Raw genomic sequence first — 27,647 nt, 5'->3', positions numbered from 1 at the left:
ATATTTTTATATATGAATTTATGTCATCTCTAAAATTGATTAATGAAATTTTATGAATATATTAATAGCCTATATATGAATTATAAATAAAATTCATATGAAAGTAAACATAATTTTTAAAAAGATAAATTTTTATCTTTATTTTAATATTTAATATCGATTCTAAAAATGTTTTAATATATATATATATATATATACATATTATATATTTTTAATGATATTTATTTTTTTTTAAAGTAAATGTATTATTATTAATACGAAAAATGAATTTTTAAATTTTTATCAAAAAAAATTATATTTTAATTTATATTTTATACTTTTTTTGCATATGTTATGTTTTAATTTTTTTTATATAAAATTTAAAGGATAGTAAATATAAATTACCAAGAAGATATTTATTTCGTTATGCATTCCTTATGGAACCTTTAACAATTTTTATATCATCAACAGGTCTGTCATTTTTGTCAGTTTCTACCAATCCAATTCTTTTTACTATTGCCATACCAGAATGAACTCTACCTGTATAAAAAAGAAGATGCAAGTTTATAAAAAAAAATTTTTGATAAATTTATTTATTATCATTATCATTGTTTAAATTAAGTTTTAATTTATATTAGGAATCAGAAATAATTATTCTAAAAATTTATATAAAAAAATATGTAAAAAATTATTTGTTATTTAAATTGAAGATGATTTGAACAAGATTGTGTATTTTCAATTACTAAAATGTAATAAATATATTAAATTGAAATTAGTGATTTTTATTAATTAATATTGTAATATACATGTAAAATATATAATGTACTTCTGAATAAGTAAAATTTAACTTACCAAAAATTGTATGTTTTCCATCAAGCCATTGTGTAGGTGCTAATGTAATGAAAAATTGTGATCCATTACTATTTGGTCCTGAATTGGCCATAGAAATAACACCAGCACCTAAATCCATATTTCTTTTAAGAATTTAAGAAATTTAATAATAAATTATATTTACAAAAATTCAGAAATCTTATACTTCAGCGTACACATACATACATATACATATATATATATATAAATTGTAATAATTGTAAAGATACTATAGTAAAATAAAAAAATACTAATTGTAAAGATCTATTTAAAATATCTATCTTTGTACATTCGCGTGTTGTAATTTTACCGAAACCATTGCAAATAAAGTATTTGAAAAATTATCATTCGATCTTGGCAATATCGAAATTCATGTTTATCTACTGACTATATTTGTTATTACATTAGATATAATATTATATATTAATATTCAATTATTAAATTTGCTGGATAGATACATCGGACATGCTAGTCTCTTATTAATTAAAAATGATAGCATTAATTCTTCTTCAATGAATTTCCGCATGAAAAGAATCTTGACATTATAACTATCATTGCTAAATTTAAATAGAAGTATGTCACGAGACACGATTGATAGTTTTAGCTAGTCTGATGCATCATTTTTGTCAAGATTTTTATATAAAGTTTATATCGAATGTTTTTTCAATTTTACTTTTTATTTTATCTATGAATTTGTAATTTTAAATAAAAATAAAACAAAAAAATAGGAATTCAAATAAAACAAATTTACTTTTATTATATTTATTTTTGCATTAATATAATTTAAAAAATTATTTAAAATTTATGTATATATAAATTTTTATATATTATAATAATGGAATTTTATATGTAAATAATAGCAAAAGCTATATGTTTTCTTCTTTTTTTCGAGAAAACAATAATTTCGCAATGCATAGTTTGAGAATTTAAAAGAATTTGGCTTAAACAATGCAATGATGATTCGTAAATTTTGCAATGAAATTTTATATTAAAAATGATAGAAAAAAATTTTAAAAGAATATAATATAAGAATATAAAATTAATTATAATATAAATATAAAAAATACAGAAAAACAATCAATTTTTAATAAAAAAAATTAATATTAACGAAAAGTATGAAAAAAATTGAATTAAGGATTTGTCCGAATATTATTAAATATTATTGAAAAGCTTTCACTCATTTTAATTTTATTGAAATGTAAAAAATAGTATAGTCTGATTCAAATATAGTTGACATGATATGTAATAGTGCACATATATTGAGAAAATAGAATTCATTGATTTCTCGTTTAATACAAGCTAATTATTATTTTTACATGAATTTATATTTTTTTTATATCTAATTACACATTATAAAGTGTAATCATCACGACATTAAAAAGTTATTACATATATAATTTATAGACATTTCTCACGAAATCCAAAAAGATAAAGAATTTAAAATATTCAAAAATCTATGCAAAAAGAACAAAACAAAAAAAAATGCTATCCATAATTAGTGTCTAAAAAATGATACAATAATGGATAGTTTTCTATAATATTTAGTTTATAATCTTATATATATTATATAATATATATAATATTTAGCTTATTAAAGCAAGCATTGACGATAAATCTAAGATGCATACATAATATCTGTTTCAGTTGTCAAAAATACATTTAGAATTTTTAAAATTACAAATATTTAATATTATTTCAAAGTAATAAAATTTTTATACATTCTATGTCTAATTTAGATTTTTAAGATTAGAGAACAAATTTATAAAGAAATTCTGCATAAACAGATGATTTATAACTAATGTCAATAATGAAAATTTAATTCCTTTAAAAAGTCCATTATTATTAATAACAAAACTTTAAAAATAATAAAAGAAATTAAAAATTTTAATTCAATTAAAAATAATGAAAAAATAATAGAATTTGTATTAATATTCAAATATTTTTTTAAACTGCTTTTAAAAAAGTATTAAAAAATAAGAGGTTTTTATATTTATAGTTTTTATTTATAATCAAATATAAATAAATATTACAAATTTTAATAGAGAAATATTTTTAAATATAAATAAATGAGAGATTTATAAGAATAAATAATAATTTGAAGAATATTATTTATTAACAGCATGAAGATAATTGATATTGTATGTCTATTTCATTCATAAATATTTTATAAAATATTTACATATAAATCAGATATTATTAAGAAAATTTCTATAAAAATTATATTTTATAAAATTATATAATAATAATTTTTATAAAAAAATTTTCTAAAAAAGCTCAAAAGATTAAATATGATTATTGATAATCATATAATATATGATTATTAATATTAAATGAAGATATCAGATTTTTTAAAGAATATATGTAAGATACCGGATCAAAAATACAAATTTATTTAATTAATTTTAAGATCTATATTTAAGTTCATTTAATTATAAATAAAAAAAGAAAGAAATGAATGTATGTTAAATTTAATCGATCACTAAAAAAAAATCTGAATTGAGATATAATCAATCATTGAAATATAAAAAAATAGCATAGTGACTTTTATTTAATTCTGATAATAATTTTTATTTAAAATCTCTTATTTAAAGGATAAAATTTAAGTTTTTTTGCAATTTTAAAGAAGCTTTATTCATTTAAAATTCATTTAATATCAAAATCTAACAAAAATTTTAACTTTTTATTAATTACAATTCTTTAAGTATCAAATTCCAAAGGCATATCTATATGACATTATTTGTTTAAAATCAAAGTTTTATTTTCATGATCTGAAAAATTTCCTATAAGAATAGTTTTTTGAAATATAAAAACTAGAATCGTATTTTATGATTTCAAAAACTTAGTCCAGATTTTGGATAATTATGCGATTATATGTAAAACATTCGATATCTAGATGGACATGGAATAAAAAGTAGGCAAGTCTCAATAGATTCTATTCAAATTTATGAATGTTTTGAATCTATTCGAATCATAAACCTGTTTGAATCTTTTCTTCAAACTGCAACGAGAAGATAAAGATAAATCGGTCCCCTACATTTTACTTGTTATTACTTGTTAATTAAAGAAGAGATGATTGTTTTTGATTCCCTTTCCGTTTTGAAATAGCGATTAGCACATATGTGTAAATAAAAGGTGTCCTAAAATTAACGCAAGATTTGAATTGAATATAAAAGAGAGTTTTTAGTTTTTAGATATTTATTTTTTAAGTGAATCATAAAGTGCATAGGATAAGGTTATTTATGGAATAACACATCCGGCAAATGGCCTCCACGGCTTTGCTGGTACATACGCCCTTTCGTCAAAATTTTTCATCTTTCTGCATAATTGTAGCTGAATTTCGTTGATGCAGCGTTTAATTTCCTCTTGTAATGCACGTGTGGTTGTGGGATTGTTAACCTTTGACTTCAAATAACCCCATAAAGAAATCTAATGGTGTTAAATCACATGATCTAGGGGTCCAATTCTGATCATCGAAACGAGAGAGTACACGATCAGGAAATGTCTCGTGCAATAATTGAATTTCATTGACTGTATGGCATGTGGCATCGTCTTATTGAAACCACATATTAGCCATATCAATATCATCCAATTTCGGCAGAAAGAACTGTATTATCATGTCGCGATATCGAGCACAGCATTAACAGTTACTGCTTGACAGTCTCATTCTCAAAAAAGTATGATCCGATGATGCCTCCTGCTCAAAATCCACACTAAACAATGACACGTTGTCGGTACATTTGTTTTTCGCTAATCACACGTGGGTTCTCCGAACCCCAAACACGGCAATTTTGACGATTAACAAAGCCATCGAGGTGAAAATGTGCTTCATCGCTTAGGATTATTTTGCTCGAAAAACCAGCATTTATTTTTTGATGATTAATAATCCATTCCACGTTGTTGTATCGTATAACGCTCCATTTTTACTAACACTAAACTCTCAGCTGTCAAACTGTTCTTTTTTCAGGGCCAACAACTTAATGCAAAAATGACAGCAAATTCAAATCTTGCGTTAATTTTGGCACACTCTTTATATTGTAACTTTAGACATGATCCTGGTCATCAATGAAACAAAATATTATATATAAAATATATATAAAAGTAACAGCAAAATAAAAAAAAAAGAATAAGATTAATAATTACATCAGATCAGATCAGTGAAATTTCATTCTTACATCAAATATCAATTGAAGAGAATTAAAATATGTAAATAAATTAAAATAAAATGTAAAATCCTTGATGACCCAAAATCCACACTAAACAGTGACACGTTGTGGGTGCATTTGTTTTTCATTAATCACACGTGGGTTCTTCGAACCTCAAACATGGCAATTTTGGCGATTAACAAAGCCATCGAGACTTCGAAATGAAAATGTGCTTCATCGCTTAGGATTATTTTCGAAAAGCTCGAAAAATCAGCATCCACTTTTTCATTATTAATAATCTATTCCACGAACTCTCTTCGTTGTTCATGGTCATTAGGCTTCAGTTGTTGTGTTAATTGAATTTTGTAAACATGAAGACACAGATCTTTTGTGAGTATACGCTGTAGAGAAAATTTCTTCTTGAAATTTGCAATTCTTATCCACGATGCTGAATTAATGTTTCTGGGTTTTTACTAACACTCTCACACACTGCTTCAATATTGACATTTGACATTGCCTTGTTTTTAAACGACCGGTGTGTTTAGCGTCTCCAACTGATCCAGTCTCCATGAATTTTTCAATTAATCTTTTCACAGTTGATGAGTAAAACACTATTTTTACCACATTTTGTATAAAATTTTCGAATTGCGGCCGCTAAACTTTCATTATATTTAAAATATTATTCAATAATGAATACGTTGTATCGTATAACGCTCCATTTTTACTAACCCTAAACTCTCAACTGTCAAATTGTTCTTTTTTCAGTTGCCAACAACTTAATGCAAAATGGCGACAAATTCAAATCTTGCGTTAATTTTGGGACATCCTTTATATCATACATGTAATTCCACAGATCATAATTCATAGTTAGTAAGCGTTGTTATCAAAGCATTGTTATCACAGCGTTATCAAATCATTCTCATCATGATATATTTCCTACAATATTATATAACTTTCATTTGAATTGTATTTTTTGCATTTTTTGTTACTTAAAAAATAATTATATGAATATATTTAAAAGGGACATACTGTATAAAAATTACATATAAAAACATAAAGAAGTAAAGTTAGTTTTTTGATGAAAATAAAGTTATTATTAGATTATGATTGTGAATTAAAATTATAATTCCTGTTTTTGTTCCTATAATCCTTCGAATCCTGCTAAGCCAATCTCTTAGTAAACAAATGCAAGTCTCCAATAAATTGTATCACAATTTATTATATTATATAAAATATAAAATAATAATTTAATAAAGAAATATGGAACAGATAAAGAATTTAATTTATTAATTAGACAAATTCTTAGTTTTTTATCTATTCTGAAATTGCAAATTTAATAATTAAAAATTAAAAATTGAAACATTAGTCAATTCTGAAAAATATTATATAGTATCATTTAGCATAAATTAAATAGCTTGTTTTTCGCGGTTTTCGATAGATATATCCTTTGTAACCACAAAAGCCAAATATAAATCGAATCATTCATTAATATAAAAAATGAAAAAAACGTCTATTGTTTGCTAAAGCACACAATATATAAAAAATTTTAATTTTTTTTTAGAAAAGATTATATAGTTCGATAATTAAAATAATAAACAGGAAAACGAAAAAAAAGTATAATATAATAATGTAAGATCAGAATGTAAACAAAAAAAAAAACATGCAAGTTAAATCGTTAAAAATGATGGCGATATAATAATGCTTTAAGGTAATTTTTTCAAAAATAATAAAAAATGACAATAAAGTAATATCAATTATATTAATATTTTACATAATAATTTATTAATCAATAGAAAATTTGGTATTTTATTTGGTATAGTATTTTATTTTTTCTATATTTTGAAAGTAGCAACCAAATTTTTTAATGAAAATAACGCAGAAAAACTCGATTTTAATCCAATATTCAATCCAATTAAGAATGTATAGACAATTTGAATATATAATGATTAGATTCCTTTTGTTCATACAAAAAATTTTTTTGAAATATTGCAAAAAAAAAAAATATTTTTTTCACAAATATATAAATTCAATCAATACGAATTTATATCACACCCACGTTTGAAGTTTGGACAACAATTATGACAATGTTTTTAATTCTGAATAATATAAGTAATGACTTTGTGCTATTTGTATACTGTTATATTTAAGCTTACATGCTTGAAATTAAATTTTTTAATTGTATATTTGTACATTGGATAGAATTTGATGTATTAATAAAAAAGACTTAATATAAATAGAAGAAAAGAAAATATAATATAAGTGAAATTACAAAAAATAATGGGCATTTTGATTGACATTTTAAAATCTGGATATGAAATAATAATAAAAAGTTTTCTTTCGCCTGAATATTATCAAAAATTGCGTAACAATAAAATTTATAGTTTTTCTATTATTTTGAACGCAACATCAAATAATTATATATAATGAATAGAGCAATTATTAATATAATTAAAATTATATAGAATATAAGATATTATATTTCATGTCATAAACAATATATAAAATATTAATTTATTGAAATAAAATAAAATAAAATAAATTAAAATACAATTGAAATTGAAATAAAATTTTTAATTTTTATTGAATAATTTATTGGAAAAACTTTGGAACAAAGTAACAAAATAAATATTAAAATATTTTAGAAAACAATCTCAGAACATTTTTATTTTTGGAATGCCAATATAGAAAACTTATTTCAAATATTATATATTATGTCAGATATTGTAATAATAATTTTGTAACGAAAATAAAATTCAAAAAATCAAGATACAATTAAAATGCAATGATGATATACAAATATGTATTCTTGGCTTTTTTATTTACTTATCTTATTTTCTTATTTTATTTTTACTTATTTATTTAATCTTATTTGTTAATCATCTTATCTATCGGATTCATATTATTTATCAGTAATTTATAAGTTTTGCATATTACTTTCGCATATTATTATTACTGGTTTCATGGAATGTTTTTTTTTTTATTAAAAAAAGATATTATGTTTAATAATGATGTTAAATCATTATGTAATAAGAATTATATATTAACTATACTTATTTATGAAGATAAAAGATACATTTAATTTTATTATTTATTAAGAAAGTAAATTTTCAAATAATACTGAATTTTGATTCACTTTTTAGAATAATCGACCACTGTGCGACCATTCTCTTACTACGAATTATTGTATATATATATGAGTTATATATATATGACATGAATTATATACAATCAATGAGTTCATTATCATTAGTATGTTTATACAAAATGTTCTCTATAGAGAATATAAGATCATTAAAGTTACATATAAAGTGTCCACAATCAAACTATTCAAAAAAAAAAAAACGAAAAACAATCTAATTACTTTATAAAAAAATAATAACAATAAAAAAAATTAAAAATAAAATTAAAGTTAAATTATACAACATAATAATGAAATTAATAATAAAATTATAAATGGGAATAATTCTAAAACATTTAATATATTTAATATAATATATTTAATATAAAAATTTAATATATAAACATTTAATATATTTTAATATATATTGTGATAATTTTTATTAGAAATAATAAAAAAATGTTTAAATTAGTTTTAAATTTAACATTCTTGATCATATTTTTGTATTTTTAAGCTTAAATTGATATTAGAGATTAAAATTTTATCATATTATTATATTGTTTCAGCGAAATTAATATTTCACTGGAAAAAAAATCAAAATTATAAACTTGAATGATTTCTATTATGTTTTATATATGTCACTACAATGTTTCTTCTTTCATTTTTATAAAATCGAATCCAGATTAATTACGAATTAATTATTGATTTTGACAGTGATTTTTCGTCCTTTGGAATGAGGATATCTTCAAACTATTTAATAAATTATTTTTTATTATTTCTTATTTTAAATTATTTTTCAGATGAAAAATTAAATCATTTTAAATAGATGTCTTTCTGTAATTTTTTCTTTTAAATTATTAGAAAAATTTCCATTATATTCTTGTAGATAGATGAAAGTGAATAAAATACAGTTCCATCATATGAATCATTGATTGCGCTTGCTCTCTTATATTGAACAAATAATATAAATTTTTAAATTTCTTTCTATTATAATTTTGGACACTTCAATTGATTTATTAACGATTATTAACTCTGAGTTGAAATATTGGAAATTTTAAAGTTATCAGGTTTAAAAATTTCATTTTATAAATTCAATTATGTACAATTTGTAATTATTTTTGGCTTCTTAAAATTTTCACAATGTAATTATGAATTATTTTATTATTTTCCAAATGAAATCTTCATGTATATATTTTTGAAAATGTTTAGTTTATTTAAAACATTTCTTTTTATCAAACAGTCTTTGAAGATAATTCAAAATCTTAATTCAACAATCTTCCAAAGTTTGTCAATATCTTTATAATAGTCAATGACTATTTATATTACTTTTAATATTTTTGATTTTTATCTCAAAATATCTTTTTGTTTGCTACATATTCTGATTTTTGTTAAAAGAAATATAATTTTTATTATTAGATTTTATTAAATTATGAAATTTTTTTATGAAATAATAAATAATTTCATCTTCATAAATCGAAATCTTCCTCTGATTCTTCGCAAGAATAATGTATATTGTAAATAATTCCTCGAGATGGTTGAAGAATTCTTGTTAAATATTATTCTTCTATTTTTGTTCAATAACATTGCTATTTCGAAAACGTCAAAAATAATAATTTAAAACATCCTTGGAATTCATAATGAAATATTCAAAGGAAATAAAAAGTGATTAATAATTAACAATTAAAATTTCTTTTATAATCAAATTTGTAATACATAATCGAGAAAATATATTTCAAAATCAGCTTCTTGCAAAATATCAATTGTTTATAATATTCAAAATTGTGCTTTGATATGCGTTATCTATGTTGATTATTCTTTACAATGATATTTTGGAGATCGATTTGTGTATTATCTTTATAACTTAAATATTTATTGTTTTAGAAAGTTTGCAAGGAATAAATGATAATTCGAAGATGTCAAGTCAATCAAGGAAATATGCTGAGATATATTTTTTGAATTATATCAATTTTTATCTAATGATCAAAAATATGATCTTGCATTATCTTGATAGAAAATCTGATTAATCAATTTCAAACGCTTTTCTTTTCAATCTTAATTGCAAATAATTATATATTCAAATTTATTTGATTTCTTAAAAGGAATTTATATTGCAGGATTTCCTTATAATCTTACTATAACATTATGTACAACATAATGTTTGGAGATCCGTGATGTTTTAAAGATGTTAATGGTTTCTTAGCTTTATTTATTCTATAACTTTCATTATTAAATCCAATATTCGTTCAATAATAATCCATCTCAAAATGAATCATTTTTATTTTATTTAATTAAAAAATTGCTCATGGAAATTTCATTATATATATATTCATTATGTATTTTTTTTTTTCAATAGATACAAGACAGTTTATATATTCAAATTGATATAAATGATCTATGATAGATCTTTGTGATATTGATTTATAATGTTTGCTCATGTTATCCAGTATGCGTTTTGTTTAATTAAAGCTTCAATATTATAATTAATGTTATTATTTTTTATTATTTAATTATTTGAATGTGAATTGTCAAAATTGAAATTTTCTGTAATTTTAATTTTTTCTGTAATTTTCTGGAATTTGATAAATCATTTATGCAGTTTTTATATTATATCTTTTCCTACATAGCAAACATTTTTATTCTAGAGATATTTTAATAGAGATTATTCTAGAGATTGAATTTCAGCTCTTTTCAATTTTTTAATAAAAAGCGGAACGAATAATATGAAATCTATTCAACAATATGAAATTAAAAAAGATGATATTATTTTCAAAACAGTTATATTTTGAAAATATTGTTTCTAGATACTATCAAATTATGAATATTTATTCTTATATCAAATATAAAAGAAATAGATTCGCTTATAGAGTTATTGAAAAAATTATTATTTTAATCATTTTTTTATATTTTTTATATTCTAATCATCAAATTATTTAATTTCTTTTTAATTGTAATAGTTAACTATTTTCATTTACAATTTTATTATTATTATTTAATTTTTTTTAAATATTAATTTTTTAATTTTAAAGTTGAGGTTTTTTAATTATATTTTCAATTATATTTAAATTATATTTTTGTAACTTTTGTATATATATTTATATAATTTAAATAAAAAAATAGATTAAAAAAGAAGATCAAATTGAAATTTATTATAATCTTATAAGTTTGAAGTTTATAATTTTAAATTTATATTAAAATAAAAATCAGAATATTATTCAATTGATGTCAATAAAATAAGAAAGATACGTAAATCTTCATCAATCAAAATCGCACAGTAGTCAATTTTTTCAAATTTTGAACCATCTTTTGATTTATACGAAATCAAAATATTATATTATACATATATACCAAAATATTAAAATATCTTTTAATTTATACGAAAATTTTTGGAATTTTTGAAATAATTGATTATGAATTTAAAATCAAAATTACAAAATAGAATGATAAATGAATGTTATTTTTGTCTTAGATTAAAAAATTTTAAAAATAGGGAAACAATTATTATATTAATTAAAATGCATATAGAAGATAAAGCTTCTTCAATATTTTCAAAAGTCATCATTGTTATTGTAACTTCAAATTTCATTAAAAATAAATTAGAAAAAAAAAAAAAGCCAAATAAAAATTTTCGATATAATCGCATTCATCTGATTAATCAAATAGATTTGAATAACTTGGTATATTGGTATTTAATTATTAATTGATTAATTTACCAAAAACTAAATTACAACAATGAAATTTTCTCACATCAAGAATTATTATTTCTGAAAAGAATGTATTTATAGGAATTTATATAAAAGGAATATTTTCATGTAAATATATATTACTATCATGACATTAAAATTCTATTTATCAAATTAACTAATGAATCTCATTTATCATCCAAATATATAAATGTTTACAGATATAAATTCTTCGAAAATAAATTTAAAAGCAATATTAGTACATAACAAGAATTTATATTTCTCAATGCTAAATTACATATGATGATATATAAACAAAAGTTAGAAAAAAATATATTATAAAAATAATTTTATATAAAATTAATCATAAAAAACATAAAAAATGAAATTCCTTATAAATTTTTACTTGTACTATCATTAAAAATCATTAAATATCGTTATTTCTGCCATCCAAATTCCATAAAATTTTTTTAAATAGATGATTTCCATAATTTTTATGAATTTTATTTATTATATTTAAGTTCTATTTTATAGATAATATAATAGTTCATTGTTTTCTAAATTATAATGTAATAGGATTTTTATATTGAATATAAAAAACAAAATCTATGTATATGAATAACTATAAATGACATATACATATATTATTCTTTAGTCTGTATAATCTTCAAATTTTCTTTGATTTGGTTCATGATTATTCTTATATCAATAATTCCTTTTTAGAATATATTTTGCTTTAATTTATATAATTGAATTGATTTAAATAAAATAAGCAATACTTATAACCATACTTATATTATATTATTGATATTAACTTAATATTAATTATTATATTACTTATATTAACTAATACTTATATTATAACAGCCGTAATGCCAAACTTATTTAAATGAAATCTTCTGCAAAAAAAGGAATTGTTTCTATAGCGTAGCTCTCATAAATATGAATATATATTAGATTTTGATTTTTGATATGGATATGAATGGATTGAATTTTGTTCTTTTGAGGAATGAAATGTATCCGTTAATATTATTGAAGACATGTGAATGAAAATATATGACAAATATCACAATGCTCAATGTGATATGTGTCCATAATATATACAACATTTATATCAGATACTGAAAGAATTGTAAAAGAATATTGAATGTCATTTATAAATAAAGACAGTATTTTTCAAGTACTTATAAATTTACATTAATTTAGTTTTCTTCTGGATTTATAAATTATAATTAATGGTATATTTCAAAGTTCGAGTTGAATTTTTAATGAATAATTGACTTTACTGATCTAAGTTTATTTATTTATTTGATAAATAATAAATAAAAAATTTGATAAAAATTATTTATTTATTATAAATTTTCTAATTTAATATACATTGTAATTTATCATTATTTTTTTTTAATTTTTCTTTTTTATTTTAAATACATAATATATATCATTCATTTATTAATAAAGTTTTATATTTGGCTTATGTTATAATTTTATATTATTCAGTTTGAATGATGAATTAATTTGATTTATTCATCCTATATATATATATATATATATATATATATATATATATATATATATATATATATTTGCTAATAGCAAATAATTAACTTATTCATTATTCGTCAATGAAATATAATTTGATATAATTATTTTTTTTTTATGAAAAAATATTTATTATATTCAATATATACATATAATATAATTTTCTTTGATACGCTCTTGGATTTATTTGTTTGAATTCAGCAATTATATCCATGTTAGCGATGCACAATGATTAAAAATTATGAAATGTAGAAAAAGTTTATGGATTATTTATTATGAAAGAAACTATTTTATAGATTATTTAAGTAGATTTCTAATAATTATTTTTTATATAGAACAATATAATAATTAATTGATTTATTATAAAACAAATTATCTAATTAATTGAAATTATTATATTTATTTTTATTATTATAATTATTTGATTGATTATAATTATAATTAATATATATTTAATATATTAATATATATATAATATATATTTAATTATGATTAAAAATATTATAATTAATTATATTAATAACTGTTAATTATATATAATAATTGTTAATATATAATAACTGTTAATTATTAACTGTCAAACGATATATATAAAAAAAGGAAAAATTGTTTAGAATAATTTGACAATATATTTCAAGAAGATTTTTAAATAATTATCAATTTTTTATAATTTTATTTTTCAATTTTCTCAATTCTTGTAAAAAAAGCAGATTTATTTTATTTTTTCTTTTTTTCTTTAACTTTTAAATAAATTTTTTTCAAAGAATTTATTTGTTCACTAATTAAAAATTATCCATTTAATTCTTATTTCTAATTCTTAGAAATTATAATTACAATTACAATTACAATAATAATGAACACTCAAAATATATTTTTAAAAAATAAAGGGTTAAATAAAAATATGTTAAATAAAATCATCTTAATACATAAATAAAGATAAAAAACATAAAAACTAAAAAAAATATAAAAAAAGGAAATTTTACTTTAATTTTAAATTATTTTCATTTTAATTTATAAAACATATATGTATAAAAATAAGAATAGCCAATTTTACAGATGATAAAAATCATGTTATATCAAATCAGCATTAATTAGAATTAGAATTAATAAGAAATGAGATCTTATTATATTGATTTTTTATATATTCATAATGAATACATATAAAATTTCACGTACTTTTGAAAATAATTTATGGTCTATTATATTTTTTATCGAAATTAAAGGATAATCATATATGTTTTTTTTATTTTAGTTATTATTATGTGTCACTATTTTGTACATTATATAATACATTTAATTAAAATTTTACATAATTATAAATTATATAAATTTTAATTTTTCCTATATGATTTCATATTGAGTTTCACGCAAACTTAAGAGATTGAAAAAATATGGAAGATTTTATAAAATCTTATCTTTAACCATGAATAGATAATTATTGATTGTTTTATTTGCTATTTTCTATTATTATCTTTTTTATTCATTTTTTCTTTAGTAGAAAGTTTATAATACAGAAAATTTTTATTAAAATGGATTTTTTTGATATATCAATATAGATATTATTAAAATATATATATAGAATATATTTTTTAACATTCAAGAAATCGAGGCCTTATTTATTTTATTATTGATTAAATATATTAAAAGAACAATTTCTTAAATTCTTCTTGAGCTTGAGAATTTTTTAATCACATTTAATTGAATTTATACACGTACCAACAATTTATATCATAAAATTATATTAATTATATGGAAAAAGTAAGTCTTCATTATTTAGATTATCACGTCGAACATTAAAGAAACATGTCAAAAGCACAAAAATATCTCTTAAAGGCACTATTAAAAGAGTGCATTTCACTAAATTTGAATTTGTAATAGTTGATAAAAAATGAAATTATAGAAAAAATTTTTTTAATTCCAAACAAACATTTTAAAATTTTACAACAAAATTCAGTTGTGACGGAACTTATAACAGAAATATAAAGTAGATTAAAAAGCGAATTCAGAGACAAAACGAAACAATATTCACGATATTTTTATGTTGAGGACGTTTTTATTTTACACAATGGTTTTAAAGATATTTTTCTTTTAGAAGAACAATAATTAATATTGAATTAATATAATTATTTGTATCAGTAAGAGAAGAAAAAATGTTATCATATTATCATATAATTATCAATATTAATGTCAATGAGTCATTAAATATGTTAACAGTTCAATCAAGTACTATTAGAAATGTTAAACTAATGCTTTGCGAAATAGTTCTTTCGCTTGTAGCTCTTTCTCCTTTTTATAGAATCCTAGGAGAAATTCCTCGATATCTTTAAGAAATTCCTTCTTTGAATGTCGTATAAATTATCATCAAAGATTATACAGACATCAATCGACGAGGTTTAACTAATGATTTTTGAAATAATTTGACAATAGTATTGGATATAACAAACTTCATTTATTTGTTTAAATAAATAATTAAAGTAAATAAGAAAACTGCGATAATTCACTAATACAAATCTATTGTGACAACAGTTTTGTAATTGATCAATGAATCGTATTATATTATTTTTTCAAGAAATGTGAAAAATGAAAAAATATGTAAATAAATTATAATTTATGTATAATAAAATAATTAAAAATAAAATAGATATTTTTAAAAATCTGCATAATATATAAAAATCTTTATTATATATCAATGACATTAATCATAAATTTATTATGATAATTATGATTATATCAATAGAAAGATGTATAAACTATTTGATTTTGATGCATTATACATATTATAATTATTAATATTTTGTAGTTTCATATCTGCTTTTAACCATTGAAATAAACTTGTTACTTAAAACAAATACAAAATCGTAAAAGATTTATTTTAATTTAATATTAATTTATTCTCATATCTCAATTTATTTTAATGTATTGATAATACTATTGATAATATAAAGTCCAATTGTATTTATTGCGAAAAATAAACTGAATTTTTCCATCTTTTTACAACTTTATGTATGGCTATTGTGCATAATTTGGAAAATGGAAATTAATTCTAAATATATTTAATCTTCCAATTTTATGTTTATATTTACAATCTCTAACTAAAAAAATAAAATTCAAAATTTTTAATATTTTTCGTATTTTTAATAAAATATTGGCTTTTAATTATGATTCAATAATTAAAATTTCTGGTTATGCATAAAAACTCGTGAAAGTCATTTTGATAGACTAAATCTTTATTCGCATATGATTTACAAATATTACACATTTGCATACATTTTCGCAAAAAAAAAAGGGGGGGGGGGTTCTATTAAATAATATCTTCGACGATGATTTAGTAAATTGATTAGAGTAGAATTTTAGAATTCCAGCAATGATTAAATGCAAATTTTAACTTTGGAAATCAAGTTTCAATTCAAAAAGCAAGTTTTTATCATATTTTTTGTTTTTTGTTTTTCTATTATTTCATATTTTTTTTTATAATTATTTTATAATTTTATAATTTTTTTTAGAATTTGTAATTCATTTGCATTTGTATTTCCCGAGTATAGTTACTTTTTTTATTTTTATTTTACTTTTTTTAATTTATTTTTTTTGGGGAGAAATATTTTGTTTTTTTTTTTTTATATTTTACTTTATTTGAAACAATAGAACTTGAAATGGAATTTGTGCAATTTATCTATTCAAAAAAAGCGATAATTATTGAAATATGAACAAATTTTTACATACAAATCAAATCTAATTTGTTTATATTAAATCGATAAAATTACAAGAAAAAACGGAATATATAGTTGATTTCGATATTGAGTTTGTGTTAATCTGTATAATATTACTAGACTAATATTATTAGACTAAATTTATGACACTATTTTTAAGAAAACACGTTTTTTAGAGTTTTCACTCATCTAAATTTTAGATGATAAATTTTAATTAGCTGATCGAACATGCAGTTTTTAGTTTTTACAAATAACGAAGAATTGTGTAAATTTTATCTCAGTAAAAAATGTTCTGATGATTTATTAAATTGGATCTAATAGTGAATGCTTGTCAAAAACTTTCATTCTCTAAAAAATAGATAAAGTTAATACTCTCGCACATTGGATTTCTATTCTTTTTATTCTATTTTTTTTAAATATAGTATACAAAAGTTGGTAAGCAGAAATTAGAATATTATTAATATTAATATTTTCTTTTTTGATTTTTTGGTATAACAATCGCGAAACATTATCTAGTATTCATATCATATATTAGAATGTTAATGAAATATTAGAATGTCCCATAAGTTTCTTTTTTTTTGATACGAAATGAATACATGATATTTGTTGTTTAAGGATAATTTATTGCATTATATATGAACCGTTCTGCTCTATCATCTTTTTCCATCTCTCAGAAAATCTCATTATTCTTTTTTTTCAAAATTGTTGGAATTTATTTGCAAAAGAATTGCTCGAGATACCTTTTATTTCGCTTACGGATTAGAATCATTTATATCATATGGAGAGAATTTTTTTAATAAGAGGAATAAGTAATAATCGGATAGAGCAAGATCTGAAGATGCGATAGGAAATATCCCAATAAAACTGTAACAGCTTTTCTTTTACAGCCAATGCAACATGTGGTTTTGTATTATATAATATTTTGTGATGATCTTATCGGTTCATATTTTGATACAAAATCCAAGTTTCAAGTCCAGTGACAAGTTTCTTTAAAAAAGGATCTCTTTCACGTCGCTGGAAAAGAAAATCGCACGTAGAGACGCGGTTCATAAAATCGATTTGTCAATAGTGGAATCAACTATGGAATCCAAACTTCACATCGATTGATATATCCTATCTTGATCGCCACTGCGACCTTCATCTTTCAAGTCAAAATTGCCAGTTTTAAATCTCTTAAATCAATTGCGAATGATTGTAATATTGATTGTAGCACCACTCCCGTAAAAATCCTTCTTTTAGTTATTCATATTAAACAGTATACAAAAAAACAGTATACAAAAAAACAATATTCAAAAAATGTTTTAAAAAAGAATGTATCATTAACGAAACGTACTTTAAAAAAATTCCGGGATGACTGAAACCGATAACGGCTAATAGATAAATCTGCATATTTATATAAAAATAATCAGTTAAAGTCATTCCTAGTATGCGAAAGAAATTTATGGGACACCTTAATATACCAATTGTTTAAAGAAATAAATAATTACCAGAAAATACTATTTTAAGTTATTAGCATAGTTATATGACAACTTTCAATCAATATATAAAAATATCAATCAACTGATTCGAAATGATTGTCGTCCTATAATAATATGTTCATATCACAATAAATGTAAGCAATTTACATTCGGTATAGATTCATTTTTTGAAGAAATATATTTTCTCTTACATAAAACCATCAAATTTTAAAATGATTTGCATAATTCATTGACATATACCTTAAATTACTCAAAAAATTATTCAATTTAAAATTGATTTATGATTTTTTATTTTCATATAAGAATAACTCATACAAATTGTACAATTTTATATTGGAGAGCGATTCTATGATAAATCGTTTTTCATAATTGCGACAAAATTTTATTATTATCAAAAGATAATGGATCATTTTTTAAAGTAACAAATCAAAAATATTTAAAATTTCGAAATTTAGTTTGTTGAAATTTTCCGCTTTTCCAATATCTTAGCAATTATTTTAACAATTTAATTTTTTTCTATTCTTGTATTATTTTTTATTTTTGTTTCAATTCAATTATTTCAATATTATTTAAAATTGAGAAAATTAATCACAGCAAAATAATTAAACGATATTGAATTCTAGATATTCGATATAAATAATGATTTAATAGAGCATTATGAAATTATAATATGAGGAAAAAAAATTGGCAAATATATTCGTTGTAGTTGAAAAATATTATTCTACATATATTTAACATAAAAATTAATGCTAGATATGATGGTATAAAATCGTAACATAATTTCTTTTATTATATATTTTTAATAAATGTTGTTGCTAATATATATGCCGATAGTTTTAGAAGATAGATTTGTCATAGAACAGTAAAATTCACGAAATTATAATTTCATAATAGAAATCTAAATGAAATCTAGAGTAAGTAAATTTAAGTTTTGTTTGAATTAGGTTTGTATTTTTGTTGAATTTGAGTTAAATTTAACTTAGATTAGTTTTGTGAAAAAAAGGGAAAGCTCATGCACTTATTTTTCAATTTTATAAATAATTCAATTATAGATAAGATTTATATTTAAAAAATACAATTCAATTGATAAAAAAATCGAATGAGAGATTCCATCATAATTTGCTGACTATCTATATGAAGTTTTATAACGTCAATTTTATGCTACCACAAAATTGATTTATTGATTTATTAATGATTTATTAATGATACAAGCGATTCAAAATCAAAATAATATATGGATCAATTAAATTACAGATAAAAATAATATAGCATCATATTAATTAAAATACAATATGCATAATTTTTTAACATTTTTAATTTTATAACATTTGCACTTTTAAATTCATACATTGAAAAATATTAAATAGAAAAAAAAGATCAATAATTTTATTTCTTAAGTAATATTTAAATGAATAGCATATGAATTTACAAAATGTGTATGATATAAACGAAACTTGTTTGGAAATCCCTGCACAATTCAAACAAAAATATTTATAGAAGAAAAAGAAAAAAATATATTTGGATATAAAATCTGCAAAAATAGAATCATTGTTAAATTTTATGCCAATATAACAGGAACAAACAACATAAAATTTTTAATTATATAATTAGGATAATAAAAACAAAATAAGTACGATATTTATATTAAAGTTAATATATTCTAAAAAACTTACAACACTTATCGAGAAAAATAAAAAAATTTATTACAATATAAAAGCAACTCTAGTTCTATAAAATTAACTTTTGTTTCATATTAATTATATAAACAATTTCAGCAATGATTCATATTATAATCGATTCTTTTCATAATATATTGAATTGAATTTACATATTTATTCATCATTTCCACAATAGAATAATGAATGAAAATTGTTAATAATATAAAGATAATATTTTTTGAAATCAATAAATATTGAACATATTTATTAAATTTGCGATGAAGTAATTTTTGTAGATATTAATACATAATAATTTTATCAACTAATATTTTTTTGTATAATATGGAATAATATGGAAATATATTTTGGAAAATATATAATTATAATTTGGAATTAAATAATAGATTGATTTTAACAGGAAAAAATTATTTTTGATCTATGATTAAACATTATTGTTTTTTTGTAAATATTTAAAGAAATGTTATATATAATATTTAAATATTTTTTGTAAATATTTAAACAATCAATTTTTTTTGTCATTTTGTATAGATATAATTTTAAAACATTGAAAATTTTTCAAATTATTAAAATCATAAAGAAATATCTGAATAATTAAGAAAATGTTCGAATATTATAAATATTTTTTTTTAAAAATCAGTACAAAATTTTATAATTCGTAATAATTTATATAAAATTTGTAATTTATATAATATTTTTAAATTTATTGATCAATAAGTGATTCTTTTACACAATTACATTACAAATACAATAATTAATAAAATATATAATTTTTATCAATATGGATATATATTATAAATCTTTATTAGAAAATTTGAAACTCACAAGCAACATAAATTTATTTAATATTTTTTATTATATAATTTAAAAATATATCATAAGAATAGAATAAAGAAAATTCAATATTTAATTAGTCTTCCTTTTTTTAATTATCTCAAATTAATTATCTCTTTTATAATATTAAATCTATTAATTATACAATAATTTATAATAATTGTAATAATTTGATTCGAAATTATATCTTTCTGATATCATTTTTTTATTGATTAACATTAAAATATTATTTGATATACATTTACTATATGCTTTTTATATTAAAATGATTAAGATTTTCAATATAATTTTTTATAAAAAAAATTTTGACGTTTACTAATTAAAATCATGTCTTAATTATTTTTGAGATTGTTTTGATTATTATGCAGAAAGATCAATATATAGTTTATTAATTTTGTCATTATATTTAAATAATTTTTTATATTTTTCAGCATTACATTAACTAATTGTAAAAAATAGCAATATATAAAATATGATCTTAAGGAAAATTGTAAAATGATTTAATTATAACAAAGAATACGCAATAAGAAAGAATATATTTAATAAAAAGAAAAAATAATAAAAATAAACTGCCTTATACATATATATATGGATAATGCTAATTTATATTATCTTAAGCTTGTTACGGCAATTTAAAAAACGAAGATAATAAAATAAAAACGAAACAGCAATGTTCAATAACATTCAATCTATAAAAAAAATTTTTATACATATAAATTTAACAGATGAATTTTTCCTGTAATTTTTCTGTTTAAAATATATCTTTAAAAATAACGATTAATCTCTTTTCATAATAATGATTTTTCATATCTCATTATATTTAAAAGCATTAAATAGATATAATTTATTTTGAAATATTTAAATATAAAAGAAATTATAAAGTATTTATTTTACAAAGTTTCTTCTATGAACTTAAAATTATTTCGCTTTCAATATGATTTTTCAATAAATTTCTTAATAAATTATATTTGAATACTGATGCTGTTAAGTAACTTCTGATAATTATATTTATTCAAAATAATAATAAATACTACTAGATATTTTAAATATGCAGACATAAACCATGAAAAACAAGTAAGTTCGATAAGTATCATTATTTCGATCATGTAAATTTTAAATTAGATAATTTATAAATAATTATAATATTTTAAGATAGAAAAAACCTAAGAAGTTATTAATGGCATTGATAAAAATTATCTCCTATATATTTGACGATCTCGAATGCAACTTGTATGAATAAATTAAAAATAAATATTATTGTTATTGTTTTCATCTATTTTTGTTATATTTTTGTTATATTTTTGTTATAACTTTTTAATAAAACTTGAACACTATATTTAATAACACTATATTTATAGAACATTTTTTTCTTATTTATATCTATAGAATTGATAACATGGCTATAAAAATCTGAGATTGTATAATATAACATATTTTCTATATAACGAAAAATCCAAGAAAAGTTTCGGACAGAAATTAAATTAATGTTTTACAAATTAGCATATTAATAAATATTATATAGCAGGTTAATTCCATACGTAAATGTGTAAGAACTATTGTTTTTTATGTTTCAATTCTATAATAGATACATATAATTGTATCATATTATAGACATATTACAATATGTTGTACACTTTATACTTTAGAAAATCTTCAATTCTATCGAATCAACGAGTTCATTTTGAAATAATGTGTTATCACATTGAAATTGATATACTTGATTATTATCAGCATTCATCAGCATTCTTTATAGATTTTAACGTTAAAAAAATAACATTAAATATGATTTTTTTATTTTTGTATTATGTTTTATTAACATCTGATTGATCGTACTTACTATTAATAAATAATAAAATAATAATTACTAATTACTAAATTTAATTCAAATATAAATATTTAAAAAATAAACTTAATAATAGAATTTTTTTATAATATTTTAAGAAATAAATATAGAAAGATATTAGATATATTATTATATAAGATATAAAAATATATTAATAAAAATGTATATAGAATAGATTAGAGCGAGCGTTAAATACAAAAATCATAAAACCAACAGCGTATTATATATATTATATATATTATATATCGTATTATATATAAATCAATATAACTAAATCAATTCTAACTTACAAACAATGAACCTATAAATAAAAAAATATTTTATCGCAAGAAACCATGGATTTTTTTCTTAATCTTTTCTTTTTTTTTTTTTTAGCAAAAACTTTAAACAAGTAGCAATATTTTCAAGATCTTGCATACAGAAATATTCTCACTTTCAATTTGTATAATATGATTGATTTATATTCAATTTTATATTCTATGTATTATAATATATTATTATATATATAATATATATATAATATATTATTATATATTTATAATAAATTCTATAAGAATTTGCAAACATATTTTATTTTGAAAAAACATTTTAAAATTCTAAAAAAGTATTTCATTTGCTTATGCAAAAAAAAAAAATCATCTTAAATTTACCAATTTTCCACGTTTAAATTTTAAATTTATAAGTAGTGAATTACAAACTTATTTTGTTGTAATATTGGTGTCCAACTAATACTAACCGAATAGAACATGAATTAAAAATAGCAAATAAAAAAATTCATCATAATCTGCGATGGTAATTCAAATAATAGATAATAAATTAAACAATTTTTAATTTGAAACAAATACATTCTTATTATAAAAGTATATATAATTTATTTATAATTATTTATTTAAATTCAACATAAACTATTACTATTAATTTTGATATATGTTGACAATTTACGCATAATATTTATTGCAATATAATTCATAATATATTTTTCTTTCTGCTATATTTATAAGTTCGATTGTATTTATAACATGTTTTTATAAATAATTATTTTTTGATTTTCAAATATCACAAAGGTATATTTACATGAAATTCTCAAAGAATTTTTGATCGATCATGAAATAATAAACACATTATATATTGCAATATTAATAAAATCCATAAATAGTGACAATGACCAATATCTTGTACATTTTCGGCATGAATATTTGCGAATTATTTTGTCTAATATATCTATAATATTTTTTATTATATTATTTTATTTTATTGCATAAAATGAATTAATTTTTAATGGTTTATAATAATTTCTTTTAAATATAATAACTTTTTTAAAAATATTTAAAAATATACAATTTTTAAAAATATTGTAATCATTACATAATTTGAAAAAAAGAAGACACATTTTCTAGATTTAGCAATATATGATACAAATATCATTCTGTATAAATAGAAATTTAAAAATTGCTGTATTGAATATGTGCAAATAATTTTGATAGATTGTCATATTGTACCAATAAAATAAATTTTTTTTCATAATAATTCTGCTATAATTTTTATGAAGAAATTGTCGTTTGTAATTGATGATTCTAATTGTTTCCAGAAATCGGACAACTATCTGACAAATTATTCTTGATTCTTTTTTACGGAGTTTCCAATTTTTCCTAAATGCACATTCAAATTACATAAATAAAATATTTTCGTGTTATATAATGTTGCATTATCAATTTTATTCTATATTTTTCAGGTTTATTAAATATTTTTTTTTATATTTATTAAATATACTTTTATATTTATTAATTATTTATTAAATATACTTTGAATAAGCATCTTTCATAAAAGTTTATTAATTGTGTATCCCTATTTGTTGTGTCATTATCACAAAAATCTGTTATGATTGTAAATGATTTTTTTCTCTTTTCAAGTATTTATATTATATTCAAATCATTAAAATTCATATCACATAAAGCATAAAATTTCTTTGAAATTATAACTTGCAACCGTGTAAATTTGATGATAATCTGATCATATGAAAATCTCATATTTTTTCTTTTTAAATAATGTATATTTTATGATTCTGTGAATTCGCTATAATCAATAAAAGTCTAAAAATAAATTAATTTTGAAAAAATTTTAATTTAAATAATTTTTGATTAAATGAACTTTTATAAATTTCTATTTCTTATTTGATTCGTATTAATAATTTATAAATTTTTGTTTTTTGATTTATATTATTATTTGATAAAAAAAATTTTATCAAATAATATTTTTGATAATCAAATTATCGTTATACAGTGCAATTTGTACTTTATTTGGAGTAATATATATTGATGCGTATAATACATCGATTTGATTTTTTTCATAAATTTTCATCATTTCATTTTCTTCATCTGATTTTTAGATAAAAAATACATTATCTCCTAATTAGCCTGTTACATATTGTTACGATATAATCTTGATATAATCGATCAATATTTTCATTTGATAAAAACAGAATATCAAAATGATCATTTGTAAGATTATCGAAAATTTTGATTTTATTGGCTATTCTTTTTCTTAACACATCGCGAATATTTTTTTCCGTACTCAAAAATTTTTTCTATCATTAATTCAATAAATATTGAAGGATATGCACAGAATTTTTTTTCTCCAAAAATAAAATATTCTCATCATAAAAAATATTAATAAGAGAAGAAGAATGAGTATGCAATTTATATTAGATCAATACTTTTTCAGATTTTAAATTTGATGATTCTCTATTTTAAGGAATAGGGTGTAATTCAAAATTAATGTGATTTTGATAATCTATTATTAATAAAAGTTATACAATTGGATTATATATCATTTTAATACAGATTCCAACAACTAATATTATTGAAATATATTTATATCTCATAAATATTTCAATTTCATTGGAATTTATCTCTACGTTCAACTCTATTGAGTATATTTATGTACATATTTTGAAATTTTCAATTTTATCAAATTTCATAAAATATAAATATTTCCATTATTTTTGATTTTCATAAGATTATATATGATGTAATCAATAAAATGAACTGATGAATAAATATATTCTAGTGATATTACTTCTAGATATTATCAAAAATATTATCAAAATTATGCAATTTATATTAGATCAATACTATTATTAAACAATATTATATCTATAATATTGCTAAAGTATTCTATAATGTATTTTAGATTATTATATTATTTATAAATGAAATTATATACAATATTTTTTGTATTGATTTATTTTTTTGTTCAATATAAATGTATTTTCTTCTTTGATTCATAAAATAAAAATTAATTAATATAAAATTAATAATTAATTAATTAATATAAAATATTCGTTATCTAATTAATAAAAAAATAAAAATTTATATAATATCTTTTAATTACATTATAATAATTATCAAAAAGTAAAAATTAATCACTTGTATAAAAAATACTATGTTAAAGAATTAAGTTCATCTATTTAATATAGATTTCAATAATAAACAAATATTTTTTAATATTGTATATAATATTTTTATTTTTTTATATTTTAAATGTATATATATATACATTTCGATATAAAAAGATGATTTTAAAATTATCTTTTTTACAAATAATATTAATTTATTTATTATTAAAAAATGATATTACATTTCCTTAGCAATCTTGTATGATTATGCACTAAATAAGTATATTTTTATAAAATAATTTAAAATTTTTTTCTCCTTTATTTTTTTCAATATTTATATTTTTAAATTTTTTGCAAATATATTATTACAATATATATATATATATATATATATATATATATATATATATATATTACAAATTAATTACAAATAAGCATTTTAATAAATTATAAATTAATTAATAATATATAATTAAAAATAGATTAATTATGAATAAATGAATAATCCATAAATTATTGATACCAATGAAGATAGATATGTAAGATTGGAAATAAGAATATTTTATAAGAAATAATATAAAACATGCAAATAGTATGAAAAAATATGAATTAATAAAACCAAATAAAAAAAAGCATAAAATAAATCAAATTTTAAAATCACGTGAATCTCAACTTATTAAGATTGCTTTATATATGTTCAATCCAATGGAATTTTTCTAAATCATAATAAAAATGAAAAAAATCTTATAATCTGTGTGAGATAAATATTGTAAATTGATATATTGATATATTGAAGATATTGAAATGATGAACTAAATTTTATATGGGTTTATATTATTAATATAATATAAAATATAAAATATTCTTTTCTTAATAATGCAGAAGAAGATCAATAGTAATTATAATATATTAGTAGTATATTTTTATCTATAAATTTAGTTTATGTACGATAAAATGATAGTATATGTATAAAGAAATCAAAAGTCAAAGAGATTTTTTTCATTTAAGAATACAATAATTTTTTTATGTACTCTTGTGATTGATATTTTTTAATTGATATTTTTGTGAATCTGAATTTGGCCGCAAAAATTGCCTATTATATTAAGTTTAAGAAATAAAAAATAAATATAAAAATTTAAAAACAAAAAATATCGATTTCTATTATATTTACGCATATATTTATGAGAATATTAAAAAAAAATAATATTTTTGCTAACTACATCATATAATTATCTTTCTTTTCTAAAGTCGAATTTGATAGTATTTTTTAGATAGCATTTTTTTTACTGAGATTTGAAGTTTAAAATTCTTTTATTTTTAACATTAACTCATAAAAGGAAAATTTTTCAAAGATTTAAATTTATTTTTTTCAAGTAAAGGAGTTAAT

General features: G+C 19.0%; 1 protein-coding gene across 3 annotated transcripts in view; it reads right to left on the bottom strand.

The window, feature by feature from the left end:
* Window positions 1-374: 374 nt before the first annotated feature.
* LOC727378 (peptidyl-prolyl cis-trans isomerase-like 1) overlaps window positions 375-27,647 on the bottom strand; it is a 38,887-nt gene continuing 11,614 nt past the window's right edge. For 2 of the 3 annotated variants that reach the window (XM_026444925.1, XM_026444927.1), the window contains 2 exons: window positions 832-939; window positions 385-519 (listed from right to left, as the gene is read on the bottom strand). In XM_026444925.1, coding sequence (XP_026300710.1) covers window positions 404-519; window positions 832-939 — 224 coding nt within the window. In that variant the 3' untranslated portion in view covers window positions 385-403. Of the gene's footprint in view, window positions 520-831; window positions 940-27,647 lie in introns of all 3 variants that reach the window. The other variant, XM_026444926.1, reaches the window with a different exon arrangement.

This window comes from Apis mellifera, linkage group LG14 (genome assembly GCF_003254395.2).
Source record: "Apis mellifera strain DH4 linkage group LG14, Amel_HAv3.1, whole genome shotgun sequence".
NCBI classification, from domain to species: domain Eukaryota; kingdom Metazoa; phylum Arthropoda; class Insecta; order Hymenoptera; family Apidae; genus Apis; species Apis mellifera.
The sequence above is the reverse complement of the archived record's forward strand: the minus strand, read 5'-3'. Positions and strand labels throughout refer to the sequence as shown.